This window comes from Myxocyprinus asiaticus, chromosome 34 (assembly GCF_019703515.2).
Source record: "Myxocyprinus asiaticus isolate MX2 ecotype Aquarium Trade chromosome 34, UBuf_Myxa_2, whole genome shotgun sequence".
Classification (NCBI taxonomy): Eukaryota; Metazoa; Chordata; class Actinopteri; order Cypriniformes; family Catostomidae; genus Myxocyprinus; species Myxocyprinus asiaticus.
Genome location: NC_059377.1, coordinates 7933712 through 7956352, shown reverse-complemented (window position 1 = coordinate 7956352; position 22641 = coordinate 7933712). Strand labels below are relative to the sequence as shown.

Here is a 22641-nt window from a genome sequence, read left to right as displayed (position 1 = left end):
CTCTTTTATTTTGGTCACTTTTGTTATCTTTCCATCGCTCCATCTTTAACAGTTCCATTCATTCATGTCTCTGTTTTTTGCTCCCTATGGTTTCTATCTTTTGTGGTCGCAGTCACTATCTTACCCTCCCTCCTCGAACCAGACACAGACAGCCAACCACCAATCCTGCTGTCCAGGACCCCAGGTATTCTGTTAGTTTAGCTGGCATTATGCAACCCTACGCCACTCCCCATTCTGTCCAATCACAGCACCCATCTCCTTTGACCCGCCCATTTTCCCACCTGCTGTTAGTTGATTGACAGCTTGCACACACAGAGCATGTGATTACAAACAAGAGACTGCTCAACTCACTTTATTTGTGATAAACAGTAAATGAGCTAGTAAAAAGTGCACTAAAAGGTGCACTCATACAAGCGACAAGGCATCAAGCTTTCAAATGGTAAAGTCTTAGCAGGCACACTTTTAGATGCGTATTCTAATGACTTTAAATGAATAACCTGGTTCAATGCAACAGTAACAACAATTTACAATAAGGCTCCATTCGTTAACATTAACAATGTTAATTAACATGAACTAACAATTAAAAATACTTTTACAGCATTTATTAATCATATGTTAATGTTAGTTTCAACATATAGTAATACATTTTTAAAATCAAAAGTTAATGCACTATGAACTAACAATGAACGATTGTATTTTTATTAAAGCTAGACTATGTAACTTTTGACCCTCTAGCAGTTAAAAAATAAAAGTGCATGCATCTTGCGGAAGAACATTGTTTTGGTTGTGCTTCGGCTCTGCCCCTCTGCGCGGATGAATGTGGTTCGAGGCACTGGTGTACACATGAATACAGGACATCTTATCAGAGCAAATGGACAAATAAATAACGAAAGAAAGGAAAAGACTAAAAGGATATTCTGGCCAAATAGACCACTGTAGTAACTAATTTATAGATTGTCATTGTTACAAACCAGTGGTCAACATCATTTCAAGACTCACATGTCCTTGACAAGCCAAGGACTAAAGGATTTATTTATATAAATTATTGCTGTTATAAAGAAAAATACACACGTGTGCTAGCAAGTGAAAAGTTCTGCACCGATTACAGTATACAGTAATTACTGTATTACACCACACACACCACTATACATAAACCAAACCAATAAAATATCTTACCTGTTGAGTAAGAAAAAAGCCATTTCTGAGTCATCTTTGATACTTTCAGATCTCGGAGTTGTCGCCATCTCTGAAAAGCCAAGCCGATGCTGATTCGGGTTTTATTACGGACTCTGTTGCTTTCCCTTTTTGCTTGTAGACTCTGATCTGTTCGGGATTTCTTTGTTTTTATAACCGGTGATCCATGGTCAATTTTTCTCGTTTGTTGTGACAACAAACTTTCAAACTTCACGCTACTGCCACACCATACACGCGCTACAGTAGCCGGAGCTTATTTTCTCTGTGTACGGATATGACGTGACACGCATGGGCGAATGATGTATGTATGCAATTTCCTGCAAAATCCATCCCGACAGCTCTTAAATATAAATAATTATTATGGGTTTATCAAAGTGTATTTGGGTAAAGACATGGTTTGGAAGATGGATTTTTGTTGCATTCTCTCATTAATAACATTTTGTTATTTTTTTAACAAACAAAAAAGTTACAAAGTGTAGCTTTAACTTACATTAACAAAGATGAATAAATGCAGTAAAAATATACTGTTCACTGCTAGTTCATGATACCAAACACATTACCAATGGAACTGTATTGTAAAGCGTTACCGTTGAAATTAACATTAACCAAGATTAATAAATATAAGTATTGTTCATTGTTAGTTCATGTTAACTAATGTAATTATCTGATGTTAACAAAGGGAACCTTATTTGAAAGTGTTACAAATGCAAATCAAGCTGTACTGACTGCATCTGCGGCCTGCTGTTCATTACCCAGATTTTTTTTTTTTTTTTTTAACAAATAACTTCTCCCTCAATATGTAAAAACAAGCAAAAGTTAAGTTTACGTTAATGCACTTGCAGTGGAAGTCTATGGGGCAAGACATTGCACTGGGATGTTTCAAAAGTATAGCCACAAAACTTAAACATTATAAGTGTTAACATGGGACCAGTGTTATAAAATCACTTACTTATTTCTCTCTATTTATAAATCTCTCTTTTTGGTCACCTTTGTTATCTTACCATTGCACCATAGTTAACGGTTCCATCTACAATGGAAGTCTATGGGACAGGATGTTCCGGAGGGTTTAAAAGCAGAAATGTGAAGCTCGTATTTTATTTAAAGCACCTTTGCTATTTTTCTTTCTGTGCAAAAAATTTAGTTATTTGAGCTGTAAAGTTGACTAAATCGTCCTTTTGAGGTTGGACTCATATTCTAAGTGGATGAACTTAAGGTCATATGTTAATGACGTACTGTAATTCTTGTGGGTGGAGTTTTGCTCCATGTAAACTGCACTTTGCAGATACACTTCCTGGCCAAAAAGTCGTTGTTTGGATTTAAATAAAGGTTATGATCTGGGGTTGCTTCAGTTGATCAGGTCTAGGCTCAGCAATATTATGCGGCAATAAAATGAAGTCAGCTGACTATCTGAATGTACTGAATGACCAGGTTATCCCATCAATGGATTATTTCTTCCCTGACGGCACAGAAATATTCCAGGATGACAATGCCAAGATTCATCAGGCTCAAATTGTGAAAGAGTGGTTCAGGGAGCATGAGGAATCATTTTCACACATGAATTGGCCACCACAGAGTCCTGACCTTAACCCCATTGAAAGTCTTTGAGATGTGCTGGAAAACACTTTACGGAGTGTTTAGACTCTCCCGTCATCAATACAAGATCTCGGCCAAAAATTAATGCAACTCTGGACGGAAATAAATGTTGTGACGTTGCATAAGGTTGTCGAAACAATGCCATGACGAATGTGCACCTTAATCAAAGCTAAAGGCCGTATTGACGGTATTGAGTCGAACCACTCCTAAAGTCTTCTCCAGCACATCACTTTTTTTTTTTTGGCCTGGCAGTGCAGTTACGTTATGTCCCTTTCTGGAATCCTTGCACAAATCATGCAGAAGTTAATGGGTTTACCAGCTTTACATGGTCATGACATGTGTTGCAATATTAACTTTGACAGAGAATGTTAGTAAGTGATTTTATCACACTAGTCTCATGTTAACACTTGGAATGTTTAAGTTTTGCTTCTGTAGTTTTGAAACAGTGTATATTGTAAAGTTTATCCTAGTGCAATGTCTTGCCCCATAGACTTCCATTGTAAGTGCATTACTGTACACAAGATTTTTGTTTGTTTTTACCAACTGAGGAAAGAGTCAAAATTTTTGTTTGTCTTAACAGAGTTGAACTTTCAGGTATTTTACCAGGCATTAAACCTAAAACATTCCTTGAAAATAAAGCATGCTGTATAGAGGTCTGCACGGGCCTTAAATTGAAGTAAGAATGCAGCCAGTATCCAAGACCATGTGACCCGACCGACCTGAACCAACTGGTATCGCCATATTTCAAGCCCTAACTCAAAATCGCTCACTCTCTTTATAATTTCTTCTCCAAGCCAATAAATTTGTTGCAATATTCTGTATTTGTTAAAGCATCATTGGCAACATTTGTAACAGTAGAGTTTTGAAGGGGTCATGAAATGCTCTTTTTTATAGTTTCATTATCTTCACTGAGGTCCACTGATAATAGCAGTAAAGTTTCTTTTTTCACCAAAACAGTCATAATTTTGTAATATATGATAATTTTTGACCCTGTCTCTGACCATCTTTCTGAAAAGCTTGATTTTTGCCTCAGCTCCTCCTTTAAACTTCAGTGTAAACGCCCACTGTTATGACTGGCTAACAGCGTGCAGCCCCTCAAATTTTTTTAACTAAATCGGAGGAGAATAAACAAGCACCAAAACATTAGAAATGTACATTTCACGGTTTCACATAACGCACATCCAACACATAAAGCACAACTGTTAACACACCGGACACTATAATCAATGATGCTGTCGACCATGGAAGCAACCATTGTGGTGATTCACTCCAACAGTAAACAAACAGGTGTCCCATTCCATTTTGCGCTGGCACTACTACTGCCAACAACACAAAGAAATGTTTCAGAAAGTTTGTGTCGACGCGGCCCGTGTAGACAGCCTCAAGCCGTTGCATCGTTTCGTGTCAATGAACACACCCGGTGTAGACAGAGTGTCAGTATCATAAACAATCATGACATTTGAAATATTAATGAATGGAACTGTTTACTTTCATTTTTGATCAAGTCCAATAGTGTTTTTAACTGTTCCATATCCTTCAGTGACAATTCCTTGGCAAAGACTCATTTTATGGCTTAACAAGACGCACACATCCAGTTTATCTGAGGTGCACATCGCCGGAAACAAATCAACAGGAGCCACAGCAGTTGATGAAATGCATCTTTGTCTTATAAAAATGTGCCAGAGAGATGACAACAGTCAAAGATGTCTGTGTAGTACATGTTTGTATACAAAAATAATTCAAAATAGTCCAGATGGGTCCCCTTTCATGTTCAGGAGCAGTTAGGCCACAGACAGTAGGCCTTTTGTCCTTTTCTCTGTCTCTGTTTATGAGCCAAGTGAGCACCAGTGAGCGGGGCCCTGGGTGCGATGATTTTAAAATAGGTGTTGATGCTGTTGCTGTAGAGGTCTTGAATTAATGAGTACGCCAAGTGACCTAGGGTTGTCGCGAAAGTAGAGAATGGGGTGTTTTGGCAGCTTGGTTTCAATAAATGCTTTTATTGCATTGGGGATTCAGTTTTGAGTTCTGGAATTTACAGTATTTTTTTTTTTTTTTTTTATAGTAGAATGACCTCTTATATGTCAAAATATCAAGTTAAATTTGATTCATCATGACATGACCCCATAACATGCAGTTTTAACAGGGCACGGCGGACTCTTAGCTAATCAGAGCAAAAGGTAAAGAACATTTGTTTACCGTTTATTAAACACTGCAGCTTTGCCGGGTGAAAAACAATCTGGAATCATGTTGAACAGCAATATGAAGTCCTCTTTGAAACCTGAACTTCTTCAGAACGTCTAATCTTTGTGACATCTGCACTAAAAAGCTATACACAGAGCAACGATGAAACAGAATGCAGGTGTCCCGAGATGCATTTTTAAAAAAGTAAGTTCTTTTTGACACGCTGTCTAAAAAATGAGAAGCCATGCAACGGACAAAGACATCTGTTCAGCGTATTTTCGTAGAAAAACTATTTTAAAACAGCACAAACGCATGCAAAAATACACTCAGTGTTAACAGCCCCTAACTCATCTGTTCACACATGTCGATTTCATTAATCTAATTTTCATTAATCAAACCCAAAGTAACACTTGAAAAACTGACCCGAACCCAGCCAGAAACCCAGTCAGAAACATGACATTTTTTACATGTTTGGCTGCAGTTTCTAGTATTGGCATTTTCCTCTTAAAAAATTCTTAGTTCAGTGTATTTTAATACATTTAGGCTATGTTTAGTACAGATTTGTGAGTTGTTTAATTACTGTTAATGAATTACTGTTAAAAATAACTGAAGATATATTAATTAAATACAAGTCTGAGTGTATTAAAACTTCACATTGTGGATCGTGGAATATTTCGGACCTTTGGATTTATTTTTTTAATGGAAATTAAGTGAAAATAAGTGTGAAAATGTAGGTTAGTCTGTAATACAAGCGTTAAAATTAGTGCTGTCGATTTAATGCGTTAATTCAGTGCGGTTAATTATATAAAAAATTAACGTTAAAAAATGTACGCAATTAATCACGTCAAGGTTCGATGTGTTATGCATTCCGCAGAACTGTAGCTGCTGCAATCCCAGGAGATCAGCAACTACAGAAATACTCAAACCAGTCCGTCTGGCACAAACAATCATGCCACGGTCGAAATCACTGAGATCACAATTTTTTCCCCGTTCTGATGGTTGATGAGAACATTAACTGAAGCTTCTGACCCATATCTGCATGATTTTATGCATTGCACTGCTGCCACGCGAATTAATAAGTAGGTGTACAGGTGTACCTAATAAAGTGCTCGGTGAGTGTATCTCCACATTTGTAAGTCATTCTTGGTTGTTTTTACCATGTTGTATGTCAGCCTAGCTATACACAATCTAGACCTTTGTGTAATCTGGACTGGATAGGGAATAGTTGAATTTAAAGAATATTACACAAAGTTGTCCCCTGCCAGGTTATTTACTCATGTGTGTTAACTGAAATAGAAATAAAACTAAAAACTAAAATATATTGATAGACTAAAATAAAAATGAAAACTAAAATTAATTGAAAAACTAAAACTAAACTAAAACTATCAAACCCAGTTGGTAAAATAACTGAAACTAACTAAACAATTATTTGAAATTGAAAACGAAATACAAATTAAAACTAAATTAAAAACCCAAAACTATAATAACCTTGGAACAAACCACACTTACCAACAGCAGACAGCACAATATGAGAACACGTTCTCGCGATAAACACAGCTTGATGGAGCGCAATTCCAAATGCAGGGATCTCAAGACGTGTTTTTCTAAGTTAAAAATGACTACATTAAACTTGACACAGCGACCTAAATACGGTATGTTTATGATGCGACGGAACCGAGACTAATTCATTTGCAAAATGGATTGCTGTGAACTGTAGGAAAATGATTTTCGATAACATGAAAATAAACAATATATTGGATTCTAAAGCCACTTTTTGTATTGTTTTATTGGTAACACTTTACAATAAGTTTCCTTTCATTAACATTAGTTAATGCATTAGGTATCATGAACAAACAATAAACAATATATTTGTTACATCATTTATTTATCTTTGTTAATGTTAGTTAATAAAAATACAATTGTTCATTGTTAGTTCATGTTAGTTCATAGTTCATTAACAAATGTAAACAAACACAACTTTTAATTAAAAAAAGTATTAATATATGTTGAAATTAACATTAACTAGTAAATTAATTAATGCTGTAAAAGTATTATTCATTGATAGTACATGTTAACTAATGTTGTTAACTAATTTTAACAAATGGAACCGTATTGTAAAATGTAACCGTCTTTTTTAATGCTTTTATCGTGTGCCACAATAATGTTATGCATTTTAATTATCTGTATAATTATTTTTTATTATATTTATATTTTATTTTTAATTATTTAAATATAACTATTAATAATTTTTTATAATTATAAATATAAGTATTGTTGTTTGAGGGGCTTTCTCTGAAATATTTATATATGCGATTATTTGTGATTAATTCTATTAATTAATCGGCATACCATGTTTTTGATTCGATTAAAAATTTTAATCGATTGACAGCGCTAGTTAAAATGTATCATTTTTCCAAATAATTCGTTAGAGTAAAAGTGTTTTGATATCATAACATAGCAGTGTGTGAGTAACAGAGTGAAAAATACGTGTTTATAAAGTCATAAACAGCCATAGTACCTGTGATTTGTATGAAAGTGTTGTAGCGCCTCTAGTGTTCATTTCACCAGGAAACTGCAGCAAAATGTAGAAAGTGGCACATAAAACATGTAAAAGTTTGCAAAAATTTAGTTATTGTAACTTTCATTCTATGAGACTAGGTTGCTAGAAACCTGATGGTTTGTCGGATCTTGTCGGGCTCAGGTCGGGTAGCAGATCTCTAACACTAGAGTGCTTTGACTGTTTTGTTTTTAGCCGGACAGAACTCCTCTGTTGTCTGCTTGCTAGTTTTGAGGTAAAATACACAATTAGTCATGCTAGCACATTTTCTAACCTCATGTAAGGCACTATATCTGCACTTTTTACTGTGGATTGAATGAGAGGGCTTCAGCCATCTTTGCTGATTCTGGTGTGTACTGCAATATAAATTATTTGTTGCAGTTTTGATAGCTCAGCATATTTGCCAGTTCTCTTAAATCAGGGTCATTTTGATTTCTGCTTGTGCGCTTTGGATGATCTTTGCCTATATATACTCTCTAAGAGAGGAAGTGTCCATGAGTGTGAAAGAAAGAGAAAGAGCCCACCCTCCCCCCTCCTTATCACCGAGATATCAACCACTCGTCTCACAATTCTCTATTGCATTCTGCCTCTCTTTTCTTCTGATCAGTCTGCACCCCCTCTATCGTGAAGACGCGGTCAAGTTACTACGCTCCACTAGGATGGCCCGTGCATACTCAGATGGGTCGTACAATAGCATGGACAGGTAGTAAACCATAGTGGATTACTCCCGTATTAGTGCTGTGGGTAGTAGTTCTAACTAGAATAGCTAGTGGCACCTAAAAATATTTCAAGTTTATGCCTCCTGATTTGTGATTTGTAGATTAGGATCTATTTTAGCGAGATTTCCAATGGGTAAGGAACCTATTGCGTCTTACAGAATGGCTTATTTTCTCAGTGAAATGTGCATATGGCAAATGCTTCATTATTGCATTATTATTGAAAAGCATTGGCAAACGCTGAGTGTCGTTCTTCCACCTACTGAGAAAGCTTTGTGCAGTCATTGTAATGATATGGAGTAATTAATGGTCCTCTCAAGTGGATAACGTACATTAAAGCATTCAGATTTTAACTCTGCCGACTACACCACTAAATACGCCAATAAACTTGGAGCGCCATTTCCCAAAGGGAGTGTGCGCAGTGTATGTTTACATGTCCTTAGCTGCACCCAATCCACCCTTCCCTGCTGCAACGTAATGAATTGTGTCTTCAGTGCTGCTCTATAGATGACTGAGGATGGGCTTGTGTTGTTTTGATGACTGGGCACAAGTTCTTTGAGTACTGAGTCAAGTAGCTTCACACTTTGACAGAAATGCCAGTCAGAAAAAAGCAAGCTACAGTGGATTTTCACAGGGAAAGCATACATTTATTTATTCACCCCTCTGAAAAGTGGAGTTTAATGTATACAGGATGTGCTTTGTAGGCTCAGTGGAGTCCCAAATATTTTGGGGTAGACCAAACCAGCTTTGGTGTATGGAAGCCCTAAAGTGCCATGGATTCACATATATTTTTTGCACTATTGCCTTGTGATAAGTTAATCGTCCTAATCGCAAGCACAACTATTACTTTTGATAATTCTTCGAGTTAGGTGTTTGAATAAACCCCTAAATCTAAGTATCAAACTTTGACATGTAACTCATCCCACACTGATTGTGCAACAAACATGATACCTTTATTTGTGCGGCTTGTTGAGAAGAGGTATGATATTACTTTAAGCAATCAGACTTACGATGTTTACCTGGTGGAAACTAAAAAAAAATAAAAAATCCCATAGGCTTACATTGAAGGAGGAACCTATGTCTATGGACCAGAATATCATAGAGTATGCCAGTAGGCAACCACCTAGCAATGCCCTAGAAACCACATAGCAACATGCTAAATAACACTCAGAAAACCTAGCAACCAGATAGCAACATCCTGGCTACTGCCCACAAAACCCTAACATCGTAGCAGTGTTTTTCTTGAGCAAGCACCACTCACATAAAAAATAGAAAATAAAAAATAAAATAAAATAAAATATACAGTAGTTACATTACAGTATGTTAATTTCACACGATATCACTTACAATTTTATTGAGATTTTTTTTTCGAGATCTTGAGATAATGAAACTGTTACACTTACTACACTTTTAAAAATGTTTAAAAACAACGTATTTTCAAATCAAAAGATATTTTGAGATTTCTCAGAAAAACAAAGTTTTGCTATCACAATTGTAATAAAATTGTCCCCTATCTCAATGAAACAGTATTTTATATCTCATGAAAATGACATAGCTAATTACATTACTTAAAATTTCTAGAGAAAAAAATAATTTATCATCACATGAAAACGAAGAAAAAACTATATGTGAATCCATGGCATCTTAGGGCTTCCGTATTGGTGTGAGTTTTTGTCAAACAGAAGATAATTGTGGGTATGTAGGATCTGATTGTGTTATTTTATGTTCAGGAGAATGAAGAGGGATAGACAAATGTCTGCCTACAATGACTCATTTGAATCTCCTGAGAGGTAAAACACTGAAACCTTAGTTAAGGCATACAATACTATATTGACTTTGTTTATGTAGCTGTCGTAGTGTTCAAGTAGAATATTTATATAGTTACAGATGTAGCCTTCACCCCTTGCCCTAAATCCACTGTGTCATTCTAATCATAATTTCCTTTCTTCATTTTCAATCTACCAATCTATCGATCCTCCACCTTCATTTAAAGATATTACAATGGGCCCAATCATGTATCTACTCCATGGCCTAATCATGTCATGAATGGAAGTGGTGGAGACTACAGGTAAGGCTTCTAGAGAGATCAACACCCACAGTGCATCACATTCTTTTGTTGCCAGTTGTCAGTAATGGATTTGAGTGTCTGTGAAGCCTTTTTTTAGCAAATAAATTTGGAATATACTCTACTAATTTTGGTACAAAGTACACTTATAGATCTCCCATGTTAACATTGAGGTTGGTTTATTCAGTAGGACATGCCCCAGAATAGAAATTGAACCCTCTACAGATACAGAAAGGTATTGAATTCAGTGTAGAAGCTAGTTAAAATTAGATGTAGTTGTGCTTTGACAGGATACAATTAACTTTTAACAGCAAGTACCTCACGACACAAGATCATTTACACAATTAATATGTCATCACATAGTCTGGTAAAAGAAAATAATCAGATCATTTTTAGAAAGGACTCACTGTAAAAAAAAAAAAAAAAAAAAAGTTGAATTATCTTACAAAAGTAAGTCAACCAGCTGCAAATCACCGAAGAAACTTCAATGCGATCAAAGTGAACTTTTTACAGAAAAACATAATTAAAAACACATTGAGCTAAAACATCTATTAATTCAAAACAGATTATTTTCAAATTATGTGCATGTCCTCATAAACCGGCACACTTTGAGCAAACACGCTTAAATTCAAGTGCATGGGATTGTGGGTATTGCCTTCAGCCACAATGCTTCTTCAGTGGGCTTACTCAGTAGCAGATGCAACAATATGAAGTTCATAGTGCTTAGCCTTACAAGGTTCCCATAGATTTTGGCCCATGAATTTTCAAGACCTTGTCATGACTTTAACAGATGTTTATGACTACTGGATAACATCCTTAAAGGCATGAGTTGAAATCACATTTTTAAATCCCCTGATATTTAGTTTTTAAATTTCCTAATATTAGAACTGAGCGTCAGTGATCAGACTGAGCATGCTCAAAAGCCTGTAAGTTCTACCTTCACCACCAAACTTGACATTGCATGTGCTCAAGTTGCTCTGACTTAAATGGCATAGAAGTTGACTTTATTAATCTAAAGTAATCTCAACTTTTCTACATTAGATAGTTTAATCAACTTGTAGTATATTTGACAAAATTGAAGTTGGATACATCAGTTGCACTTCATTGTTTTAATTAGCATTCATTAGCATGAGCCAGAACACCCTAGCCACTACATACTGTAGTAATACATGAAAAAAATGCACAATCACCCTAGTAGTATGGCAGCAACTTTAAAAATTTCGAAATCTAGGGGGTCTGGGTAGCTCAGCAAGTAAAGACGCTGACTACCACACCTGGAGTCACAAGTTCAAATACAGGGCGTGTTGAGTGACTCCAGTCAGGCTTCCTAAGCAACCAATTGGCCCGGTTGCTAGGGTGGGTAGAGTCACATTGGGTTAGCCTCCTCGTGGTCACCATAATGTGGTTCTCGCTCTCGGTTGGGCGCGTGGTGTGCGTGGATGCCGTGGAGAATAGCGTGAAGCCTCCACACGGGCTAGGTCTCTGCGGTAACGTGCTCAACAAGCCATGTGATAAGATGTGCGGATTGACGTCTCAGACGGAGACAACTGAGATTCGTCCTCCGCCAAACGGATTGAGGCGAGTCATTACACCACCACGAGGACCTAGAGCGCACTGGGAATTGGGCATGCCAAAATTGGGGAGAAAAGGGGAGAAAAAAATATGTAGAAATCTAGTTATGTTTAGTTTTAATTAACTTTGTTTGGTCTAGCAACTGAATCGCACTTTGGACAGTATACTATAAATTAATTTATACTGTATATACCAATATATATTCACCTTTTAGTTATAAGGTCATACAGAAACTCCTGACGGCTCGAACTGTCAGCTATCCTGCAGAACACAAAGATCAATTGATTTTTATGCATTTTCTCTCATGTACGTCCATAGAGAGGATCATATCCCCGAATTCCTTGCTAACCATGAGCACCTTGAGGAAGATCTCAGGTAATATGGCAGAATTAGTACAAGTGGTCAAGTAGGCTGTCGTAGAGACATAGGAGATGAGTAGACTGTAGTCAAGAGTCTTAAGGCCAAAGTATACTTTGGTTGTCCGCATTGCTAATCGGAACGCACACATTATGCATGCCACAAATTCCATCATCAGCACAGTCTGCCTGAACTGTCTGCGCGTGGCCCAGATTTTATCGATACGTGGACAGTCCGCCTCTGTGCGCATCGCCGTTGATTGTACTAAAAGAGCCAGAGATGAGCATCTCAAAGCAGCCATACTGAGTATGCGTTGAACCCGTTCAGATTCACTCACCATCAAAAGAGTATACTTAGGAATGCTGAGCTCTCGACTGTGTGCGACGCAAGTCGGTATGCGGAAAAACGAAGTATACCCAAGCCTTTACTTTTTTGGCGTGAAATATGTTGACTTTGCTTAACTAGTATTCTTTACAGCAGCTGCCTGATGGTGAAAGAGGGGATTTTCGATGTATTTTGTTAACTTTTTAAATTTTGTTTACCTTAACATTTTAAATTATTGGCCTGCCTTGGTTAACACTTACAGTATTTATGTTTGTTTTGTTTGCCATTTATCCTTCATTTTATGATTTTGTCTGTTTATGCTGGTGACCCAGAGCTTCCAGTGCTGAAACCTGAAGCCACATTTGATTGCTGTTTAATTTTTGTTCTGTTAGAAGCTTCCATTTTTTTTTTCACAGCAACCAGTTCTACTCAGCATAAGGACGTAATGTGGTTACCAGATCTATTGGATTACCTACAGTATGATGCACTGGGGCTCAGCTGAGCGTGGCTTTTTGACTAACATTCTGCAGGTATAGCCGCAGGATGGTGGACAGGCATGACCATTACAGGTCCAGATCAGCTGACCAGCGGCCCATGATGGATCGACCAGTCTACACCCGCTCCCGCTCGTCCGAGCGGCCCGACTCCGGCTACATGAGGTCCATGCCATCCTTACCGTCAGGGAGATCTGCCCCTCCCTCTCCTGCCTTAACGAGGTGACCCAGACCAATCACAACCAAGCACTAAACCGCCAAACGAAACCATGCCTCCTGCTTCCTGTATTACACCTGGAATGCCCCTCTTCACTTCCTCTTTTTTTAACCCTGTTGTAATGATGCTGTTTTTTATTTATTTATTTATTTATTTATTTTTATAAATAGTAGAGAGTAGTAGGGTTGGGAATCGAGAACTGGTTCTTATTCAGAAAAACTTGAACTGAATGATTTTCATGACATTTGGTTCCATTAATGGTTTTTCTAAAGCCTGCGTTATTTTGCCGATGCAGACAGAATACAAAAAAAAAATCAGTTTGAGCTGATTTGTGAGCTTGCAATCTGAATTCATTGTGATGAGAGAGAAAGACTGGGCGCCACAAAATAATACAATGAAAAAAATAAATAGACAACATCTTTCTGTTGCATTGTGCTTGATAGTTATACGCAATAACATACATACAGGACCACCACTTTAGTTCGAATATCAAACAAATGACTCATATGAGCCGAGGGTTCTTTTTAACCCTCAGAGCCCCAAGCATTGATATTAATGATATATATATATATATATATATATATATATATATATATATAGGAGGGGGGAAATATATATATATATATATATATATATATATATATATATTTTTTTTCTCCTCCTTGAAAGTGTTTTTATGAAGGCACTGATTTAAAAAATGCTGGGGTTTTATTTTTATTTTTATTAGTATATTTAATATTGTTGTGATACAGTTCAAAGTGTCCGCTATGTTTTGTTTTTTCTACCCATATTTAATGAAAATCAGATATTATTTAATTGCTTTAGACAAATGTTTCAGTTCTGCTATGCTGGGTTTCAGAGGGTTAATAAATCTGTCAAAATTACTTCCAAATGAGTCTCTCGCTGACTCATTAGAAGCGGATACAGAATTAACATCTGACTCACTCACTAAACCGCAAGTCATTCCCTTCGGTCATATCCGATTCTAAACAAACCAAGAACTGTTATTGTGTTATGTGTACTAAAGGTTTGTGAGACTTAAATCAGTGTTGTTCATTTTTAAAAGTACCATCAATTACAACGAATGTGCATCTTTATGTTAAAGGTAATCATTTGGAACAGAGTTTATCTGTAATGTTTTTTTTAGTATTGTTTTTTTATTAATCAATTATTTTCTGCTGCCTCAAAAGTACTAAAATAATCATTAATGGAATCATTAAGGAACCGTATTGTTAAGTAGAATCAGAGCAAGAATGGTTACATTCCTTACGATTCCCATCTCTAGAGAGTAGTGATGATGATTTCTACTAATGTCTTTTGATTTTGATTATAGAAACCTGTTATATCCTCTTGGCATATAATGGTGTGGACCTGGCATTGTACGATTTACTTTCTTATTCGTTCTAATTGTTTTTTGTTTACTAACATTTATCATCTTTTTGTTGTTTAACAGTTTCTGCTTTGAGTTGTGGGCTGTTATGAGTGCCGTGTGCTCATGCAATGATGCCTTTTCACTTTCCTTGCAGCTTTAGCCGCCACAAGCTCGGCACCTCTCCTGGCGCTGACTCTGTCACACCTTTTGAGACGCCATACAACCTTTTGACTTATGATTGGCCAGGCACATCATAAGCCACAAGGAATGTTACATTAATCTTTAGATTTGTACATGAGGTGTCACTGATGCAAGAGACACAATATCTCTTGGATGTGCCACAGTTTACTGTGAAATGTGAGCCACATGTATTATCATTGGAAACAAAATGTGACATTCAGCTCAAAAGGTGCTTTAAAGATCCTTTGTGTTTACTGTGGAGTTGATGTGCATTTTATACGTATATATATTGGTTACGTGGCTAAAATGCACATGACTGTGACATATTTATCAACCAAAATGCATGCTCTTATATGGTCAAATATGTGGAATTACATTAGTGATTATTTTTCTGTGATTTTATGCAAAATTCAAAAGGTGAATCTCACGAAGCCTGTTAAGAACATGTCCTTGTCATATTTTACCACAAAATTAAAAGATAGAAATTTTATTTTGCATTCAAAAATAAGGATTTTTTTTTTTTGCATTGTGACCACTTTATTTTAATAATAAGAACAACAAATTTTTAAAAAAGTATTTTAACTCTAAAAAAGTCAAATCAGCAAAATCAGCATAAATTAAATACAGTGGAACAAATTTTACCATGATGTACAAATGCTTAATAATTTAAAGGGATAGTTCTTCCAAAAATGATAATTCTCTCATCATTTACTCAACTTCATGCCATCCAAGATGTGTATGACTTTCTTTCTTCTGCAGAACATAAACAAAGATTTTTAGAAGAATATTTCAGCTCTGTTGGTCCATATAATGCAAGTGAATGGTGACCAGAACTTTGAACAGCATAATGGCAGCATAAAAGTAATTCATACGGCTCCAGTTGTTAAATCCATATCTTCAAAAGATACAGTATATGATAGGTGTGGGTGAGAAACAGATCAATATTTAAGTCCTTTTTTACTATAAATCTCCACTTTTACTTTCACTTCTTTTGTTCTTGGTGATTCACATTCTTTGTGCATATTGCCACCTACTGGGCAGGGAGGAGAATTTATAGAAAAAAAGGACTTAAATATTTATCTGTTTCTCACCCACAACTATCATATCGCTTCTGAAGATGTGGATTAAACCACTGGAATTGTGTGGATTTCTTTTATACTGCCTTGATGTGATTTTTGAAACCTTCGAATTTCTGGTCATTATTCACTTGCATTGTATGGACCTACATAGCTGAAATATTCTTCTAAAAATCAGAGGGCAAACACATCTGGGATGGCATGAGGGTGAATAAAAGATAAGAGAATTTACATTTTTGGGTGAAATATCCCTTTAAATAATCTTTCATTATAGTAAAGTCAATCATTATTTTCACATTACAGTGATTAGAATTTTGAAGGGAAATGTTCTTAATTGTCACAAAACAAAACAAGAATCATATTAATCCTCTTAAAAAAGTCTTCATTATCTTTATGCAAATTATTCTGACTTCTCTCTTTTGGTTTTGAGATTAAATCTGGCCTTGTTATGTTCTTGACAGGTTTAGTGAGATTAACCCCCAAACTTGTAGGTTGTTGTACAAAACTTGCAACGTTGACGTACCTTGCCCACACAACATACATTTCACCAAAGGTTTTTACCTTTTTGTTTTTACTAACCCTGTTGAAAACTGTGCCAAATACTGACTTATTCTGTGCAACAGTGCAGAATATGTTTTTATGTGGAGTTTGTTTTCTTATACTATTTCCTCATTATATGCTTACTCAGATACAACTTGTTAGCGGGTTTGTTTTAAATTAGTATTCTCTCACCAGCGTGACCTGCTTTCGTCTAGCAGTGTTTTGTGCAGGTTACTAAACTAACCCTTCTTCAGGTGTAACATTTTGTCTTCATTACTGACATGCCATTTATCCCACAGGGCAAACCCCCGGACTGGCTCGGTCCAAACGAGTCCCACCAGCACGCCAGTATCCAGTCGGAGAGGCCGGCAGCTACCACAGGTCCCACCCAAGGGATCTATGGACAGAGGTGAGTAGATTAACCAGGATTGATCCATAGTGCAATGTTTGTAGTGCGTGTGCCTGATTCTAGATCCTGGTGCAAATACAATACGATACGATACGATACTGCTTTATTAATCCCCTGGGAGAAATTGAGGCATTATAGCAGAAACATAAATACAAAAACAGAAAATAGCAATACAATAAATAAAATGTAATACAATACGAAGTATAATAGAAGACATTAAGAATAAATGGCAAAACTGGATAAATTAGGAATTAAAGAATTTACATATGAAAATGTGTTGATTAAATATGCAAAAAGAACAGAGCTTGTACAAAAACACATAACACACACACGCACACACACACTGTGGCAGATGATCCACAGCAGGTTCCTATATACTCCAACAACTTCTACTCATAATAATAATAATAGTAATATGTATAATAATTTGTACAAAGATTATGAAAGTGCAAAGTGTGTTAATGATTGAAAAATTTAAATAAATATATTTATGAGAAAAATAAAAGTAAATGAGTAAAGCAGTGTGCCTAATAAAGGACAGTATGTGCTTAAAGTAGCCTGTATAATTAGGCTGGTTTAATGATGTGTTCACAAATCAGCCACCAATCAGATGCATTTCAGTAGGATAACTGACAAAAAATGAACATAAAATTGGCTACATAGCTATTACTTCCTTGTCCGTAAACACAAGGGGTTTTGCATAATAACAGAATATTGCTCACTGCAGGCAACAGTAATTCCTGTATTAATTGTCTTAACATTTATTGTTGAAGGTAGTGAATTTGTTACGAAAGGGACACTGCTAAAATTACGAAAGCTAAAATAAGTATACAAATGTAGAAAAATCGACATTAATTTAGCCAGTTGTTGGACGACTACACAGTCGCCTACTCAACCATCTGGACCAATGCCTCTTATCCTAGCAAATACTTACCTAGAGCTAAAGTTTCAGCCAAAATTGACTTTTGTTGCAAAAGTATTATAAAGTCAATACTACAGTTTGGACAATGTGATATATAGATTATTCTATCTAGTTAGCGTCTTTACATAACACAACATGGCTTGGTTTTTTTGTTCACCCTTTTTCCCAGAAGATGGCGAGGGTGTGACTGAGCCTTATGAAGGTCTGTAATCTCTAGCTTCTGTGTGTTTAACATGTCTCAGTCTACCATAATACAGCTTTTACTCTGTTTGACTTAGCCTGTTAGTTCTGGTCTGTGTGCTTTACCTGTCACTGGCTTTGCTTCTGCGATTTGTTTAGTGTAGTTAACAGAACAGTTAACAGTTCTGTGTGCTTCAACCCTATTAGTGTGCTTAGTAGTACTGTACCTGTAAATGTATTAATATAGATGTTTGCTGTGAAGTCCATGTAATTTGTTTGTGTCTGGGATTATCTCTAATGGGTATTTAAAAAAAGAGTTATGCACTTCGATATTGTAAGTCCTTCCCCAACTTTAATCGTTTCAATAGGAAAAATGTGAACACAGGAAAGAAGTCTGCTCTCTTCGAGACATTTTATGGAGTCTTTGATCATTTATAGTAACTGACAGAATGGCCAGTTAAAACCTTTGATGGTTACCAGTTTATGATTAAGATACATTTAAGGCAATATCTTGCTGGTTTTGGCAGGTTACCTCATTATTGCATACAGCAGTGGTTCACAAAGTGTAGGGTGCACTCCTCAGAAGACTGCCCATTCTTGTTTCAAAGAGGGGTGCGTGACCAAAAAGAAAATTTGAGAACCACTGGTATGCAGACTGGTATACAGACAAATATGGATTATGATGAATCCATCTTTACTGTCCCACTAATGAAATACCATTTACTCCAAGACAGAGCCGGCAAAGATGGTACAGGAAAATTGAGCTGTCGCTCTTCAACGAGAACTGACTTGTTTTAAAAATATCTTGGACAGATGTATTTATAGTATCGTCATACCAAAACAAATCTGGTCATTGTAGCTGGGGAATACCTGGTGTTACTAGACTAGTGAATTGTTTGAGACTAGAACTATTTAATAGTAACTAGTGGTTGGTTTCTTGACATTTGGCTTTGTTTTTGTTTTTATTGGTGCAACTCGTCAACCAATGAAGTAGGAACAGGGGTGGTACCTCAGCCTCTTGCTCCTCCCCCTGCTCTCTCCCAGCTTCCTCAGACTGTTGCTGGTAAATTCTGTTTAGGAAACATGGAACATATTTTCATCACCCAAATATGGTCTTGATATCTTAATAATATGATCTAGAGAACTTTCAATTGATATATATGTATTTAAAGTCTGTATTAGTAAGTCTCAGAGTCACACTTTAATTTTTGGTATTTCTTAAATGTTGCGAAGTGTGCAAATGTTCGCAAAATGCACTTATATGGTATGATGATTGTATTTGCCTTTGGGGTTACTGTAGTTTAGCTTGATTAGTCCAGATAGACTTTGAAAAGAAGCAGATTTTTCATTTTTTGAGTAGATTGTCAGAGCAGATTGTTATTTTTGCTTTTCTTTGCTTTTTTTCTCATATTTTGTTGTTCTCATCTTCATGTCTGACAGCATTTGTTTCTTTCTTTCTTGTTCTCATTTCTGCCTGAATATGTGGAGTAGTGGGAGGGGCTTGTCAACCTCCAGCCCTGTCCCCTATACCTCCCCAAGTCACACAAACAATGGCTGGTAATGCTATTACATCATAATAATCATAGTCATGTAATTGGTCTCTTAATGAGAAAACCTTTGGTTTAAATGGTATTTAGTCTCATGTAGACAGACCTATGACTACGGAATAGGTCTGGGCTCTATAGCAGCTTCATTTGGCCGAGAACCGCCCATTTAGAGCTGAGACTAAATGGTATTGAGAAATAACAGTTATAATATTTTATGTAGTATCGGAAAGTTCAAGTGACCTGTGGCTGTTAAGTGAGTAGAGTTTGGTGGTTAGTGAATAGCAGTACACTACAAGTATACACTACTACACTACATTACAATGGCAGAAATGGTCTTGTTCTGTGTGGGTGCATCTCAATCAGCTCCCTAGATCAGTTAGAGCACTTACCAGGGAGTCGGCCATTTCTAGATCTGTCCAATTCACAATATAGTTCCAGTGCACTGAAACGTTCACTCGCTAAAAACTTCCCACAATGCACTGTGAAAACCATGGCGTATAATTGTGCCATTAAAAAGCGCAGCAGTGTCATGTATATAGTGATGTTGTCGATTAATATCAGCTGCATTAAAATGGGCAATCTTCTAATCGTGTTGCAGGTAATTGAGTCATAAGTGTCCCAATGTTCAGTTGATGAACACCCTTGCCAGTACCCAAATTTGTGTTCACGATATAGTGGTTCATGACATAGTGAGCTATGGAGCCAGATGAGATGCACTCTCTCATCATACAAATAATTAGTGATGCACCGGAATGAAAATTCTTGACTGAAACCGAAAATGCTGATTTGAAATCAGCCTGTTTGGAATTAGTATACTGTATATATTCTATTAATATTATAAAATGTTTAAAGTGATTATACTATGTTCTTCCTTTAATTGGTTTCAAGAAAAATTTCTTCTAAAGTTTTTTGTCTGGTTTCTCTTTTGTCACCAAAACTGAAAATAATTTATGTTATTTTTGTTGGTTGAAATTTCAGTGCATCCCTACAGATCTTAAATGGGTGTGTTCGACCTCAACTGCGCCTTGCCTTACTGATCGTTGAGATTTGACGGTTGCAGTCAGTGGAGGAATAGAAAAGAGAGCCGTCAAGCCAGACACTTTGCACTTCCCACCGTGTGCTGAACCTACATCAGTCACGGCAGATTGCGCGATGTTTGCTTTCTTTATTGCATACAGACTGGATTTGATAGAAATTCAAATAGACAGACGTTTGAATTTCACTATTCATTTGAATAGGTTACATGCTGCTTAATACACTACCTGTGTGTACAAGAAGAAAGAATTGTTTTAATTAATAAACATGATATTTAAGACTAAGATTGCATAAAAAGAGAATTGTACTGTTATAAAAATGGAACTGAAAGTGTCAGAATAAACACCTTGGTAATGGCATACTACCATACTACTCAAACTATTTTTACCATTGACTGACATAGCAAAAGTTAGTAAGAGTGGTATGTGTAGTATGCCTTTCCGAACTCAGCCCTTGAAGCGCACGTCATCATTGTCATTGTAGAGTCTAGCCAATTACGAATAAGCTGTCGGCATCAGAGCTCGTGAAGCTGCTTTGGAACAACTGCAGCTGCTGATCCAGCCGGCTGGTGTCGACTTATTCTCATGGTTCTTTGATGGCATAAAGTCGGACAAAATTGCACTGCTTCAAATCAGACACCGATCGGTGTGCACAGCACTGCATGAAGTCGAACACACCTAATGTCTTCCCATGTGACCTTTTTGTTAATTTTGTATGTTTCTTTTCTTTTTATTGTTTACAACCCCTTTTCTTAAACCATGTTGTCTTCATTGTCATCATCAAAGCTCACGTGGGGATGGAGCCTCAAGTTCCCGGTCCCACCATTGCATCTACCACAGCCCATCCCCCCGTACCTCCTCCTGTCCATGCTTTTCCTCTTGCACATGCTACTTCACCTACATCACAAGCCCCTCCCACTCCTGCACATGCCCCTCCTCCTGCCTCTGATCCTTCCCCTGCCCCTCCCCCAGCCCCTCCTCCTCCATCTCCTTTCCCGTCAACAGCCCCACCACCCACCCGACAGGCATCTGAGCCAGGTGTGTCAGTACAAATGGGTTGAGAATAGAATATTAGTGCACTGCATACTGTGCAGTATATACTGTTAACTGCCTACTATTTTTAAAAAATAATATGTGAAACAGAATGCAGTATGATGATTAACATTTCAAAAATTGTTTTCACTTGACATGATTACGTTGCATGTTTAGGTCAACAAGTAAAGTCCAGTTTTCACCTGAAAAATAAAAATGATAGTTACTTTGCATTTTTAACTCGATTTATTGTTAAAAAAAAAAAAAAAAAAAAAAAAATCATTCTTGGCAATCTGATCTAATAATGAGTCAAGGAGGAGTTTAGTCAAGAGATCCATTAAATTTGCATACTGTGCACAGTATTCATACTGCATACTGCAAAATAGTAGTATGGTTGTATACTATTCCAAACATGCAGTCTGAGTGACTTTATTAGCTTGTAACTTTACATAATTTCACCAGCTATTTTATATATATATATATAGTTTTTATAGTGTGGCTAGCATCTCTTGAGCAAGACTGTGTATATGTGTTTGTTTTAGCGTGGTTAGACCTCTGTAAAATTGTTGCTGTGTTGGTGGATTTTACTGATGATAATACTCAACCCTCTCATTAACTTCACTGTCTGTATGTGTTTGTGCCATTTCCATCACAAGAAACCCAGGAAAAGCCTCTAGCTCCCCCACCTGTTAATGGGAGGAAAGGCAAGTGTTGAAGCGTGTGAATTTCTCAGAGATGTTTTACACTGTGTTTGTGTTGGAGAGGTTTAGTGCCTCAGGGATGTTGAATATATTTGCTGTACTTGGGCATCTTATGGCTGTCATCAGAGATATAGTGTATTTATACTATGGTTGTCTTGGTCAAGAGGCAACCGATATGTGATTTAATATATTTAGCAGACATTCTAGTTTTACCCTCAGGTGAGCATATTTTTCTATTTTCGGGATTAATTATTGCTTATTATTTTTGAAGCCACTGCAACCACACAGAGTCTGAGTACCGTCATTCACTTATAGATGGTGCAATGGTACACCTTTACAGAAACTGAAATCAACTAGACTTAGACTATAAAACTATAG

General features: G+C 36.6%; 1 protein-coding gene across 3 annotated transcripts in view; it reads left to right on the top strand.

The window, feature by feature from the left end:
• rims2b (regulating synaptic membrane exocytosis 2b) overlaps positions 1-22641 on the top strand; it is a 217071-nt gene that overhangs the window by 148287 nt on the left and 46143 nt on the right. For 2 of the 3 annotated variants that reach the window (XM_051670286.1, XM_051670285.1), the window contains exons 1-2: positions 21131-21568; positions 22219-22266. In XM_051670286.1, coding sequence (XP_051526246.1) covers positions 21193-21568; positions 22219-22266 — 424 coding nt within the window. In that variant the 5' untranslated portion in view covers positions 21131-21192. Of the gene's footprint in view, positions 1-112; positions 185-8132; positions 8229-9971; positions 10032-10234; positions 10310-13089; positions 13276-16737; positions 16848-17938; positions 17972-21130; positions 21569-22218; positions 22267-22641 lie in introns of those variants that run through there. The other variant, XM_051670284.1, reaches the window with a different exon arrangement.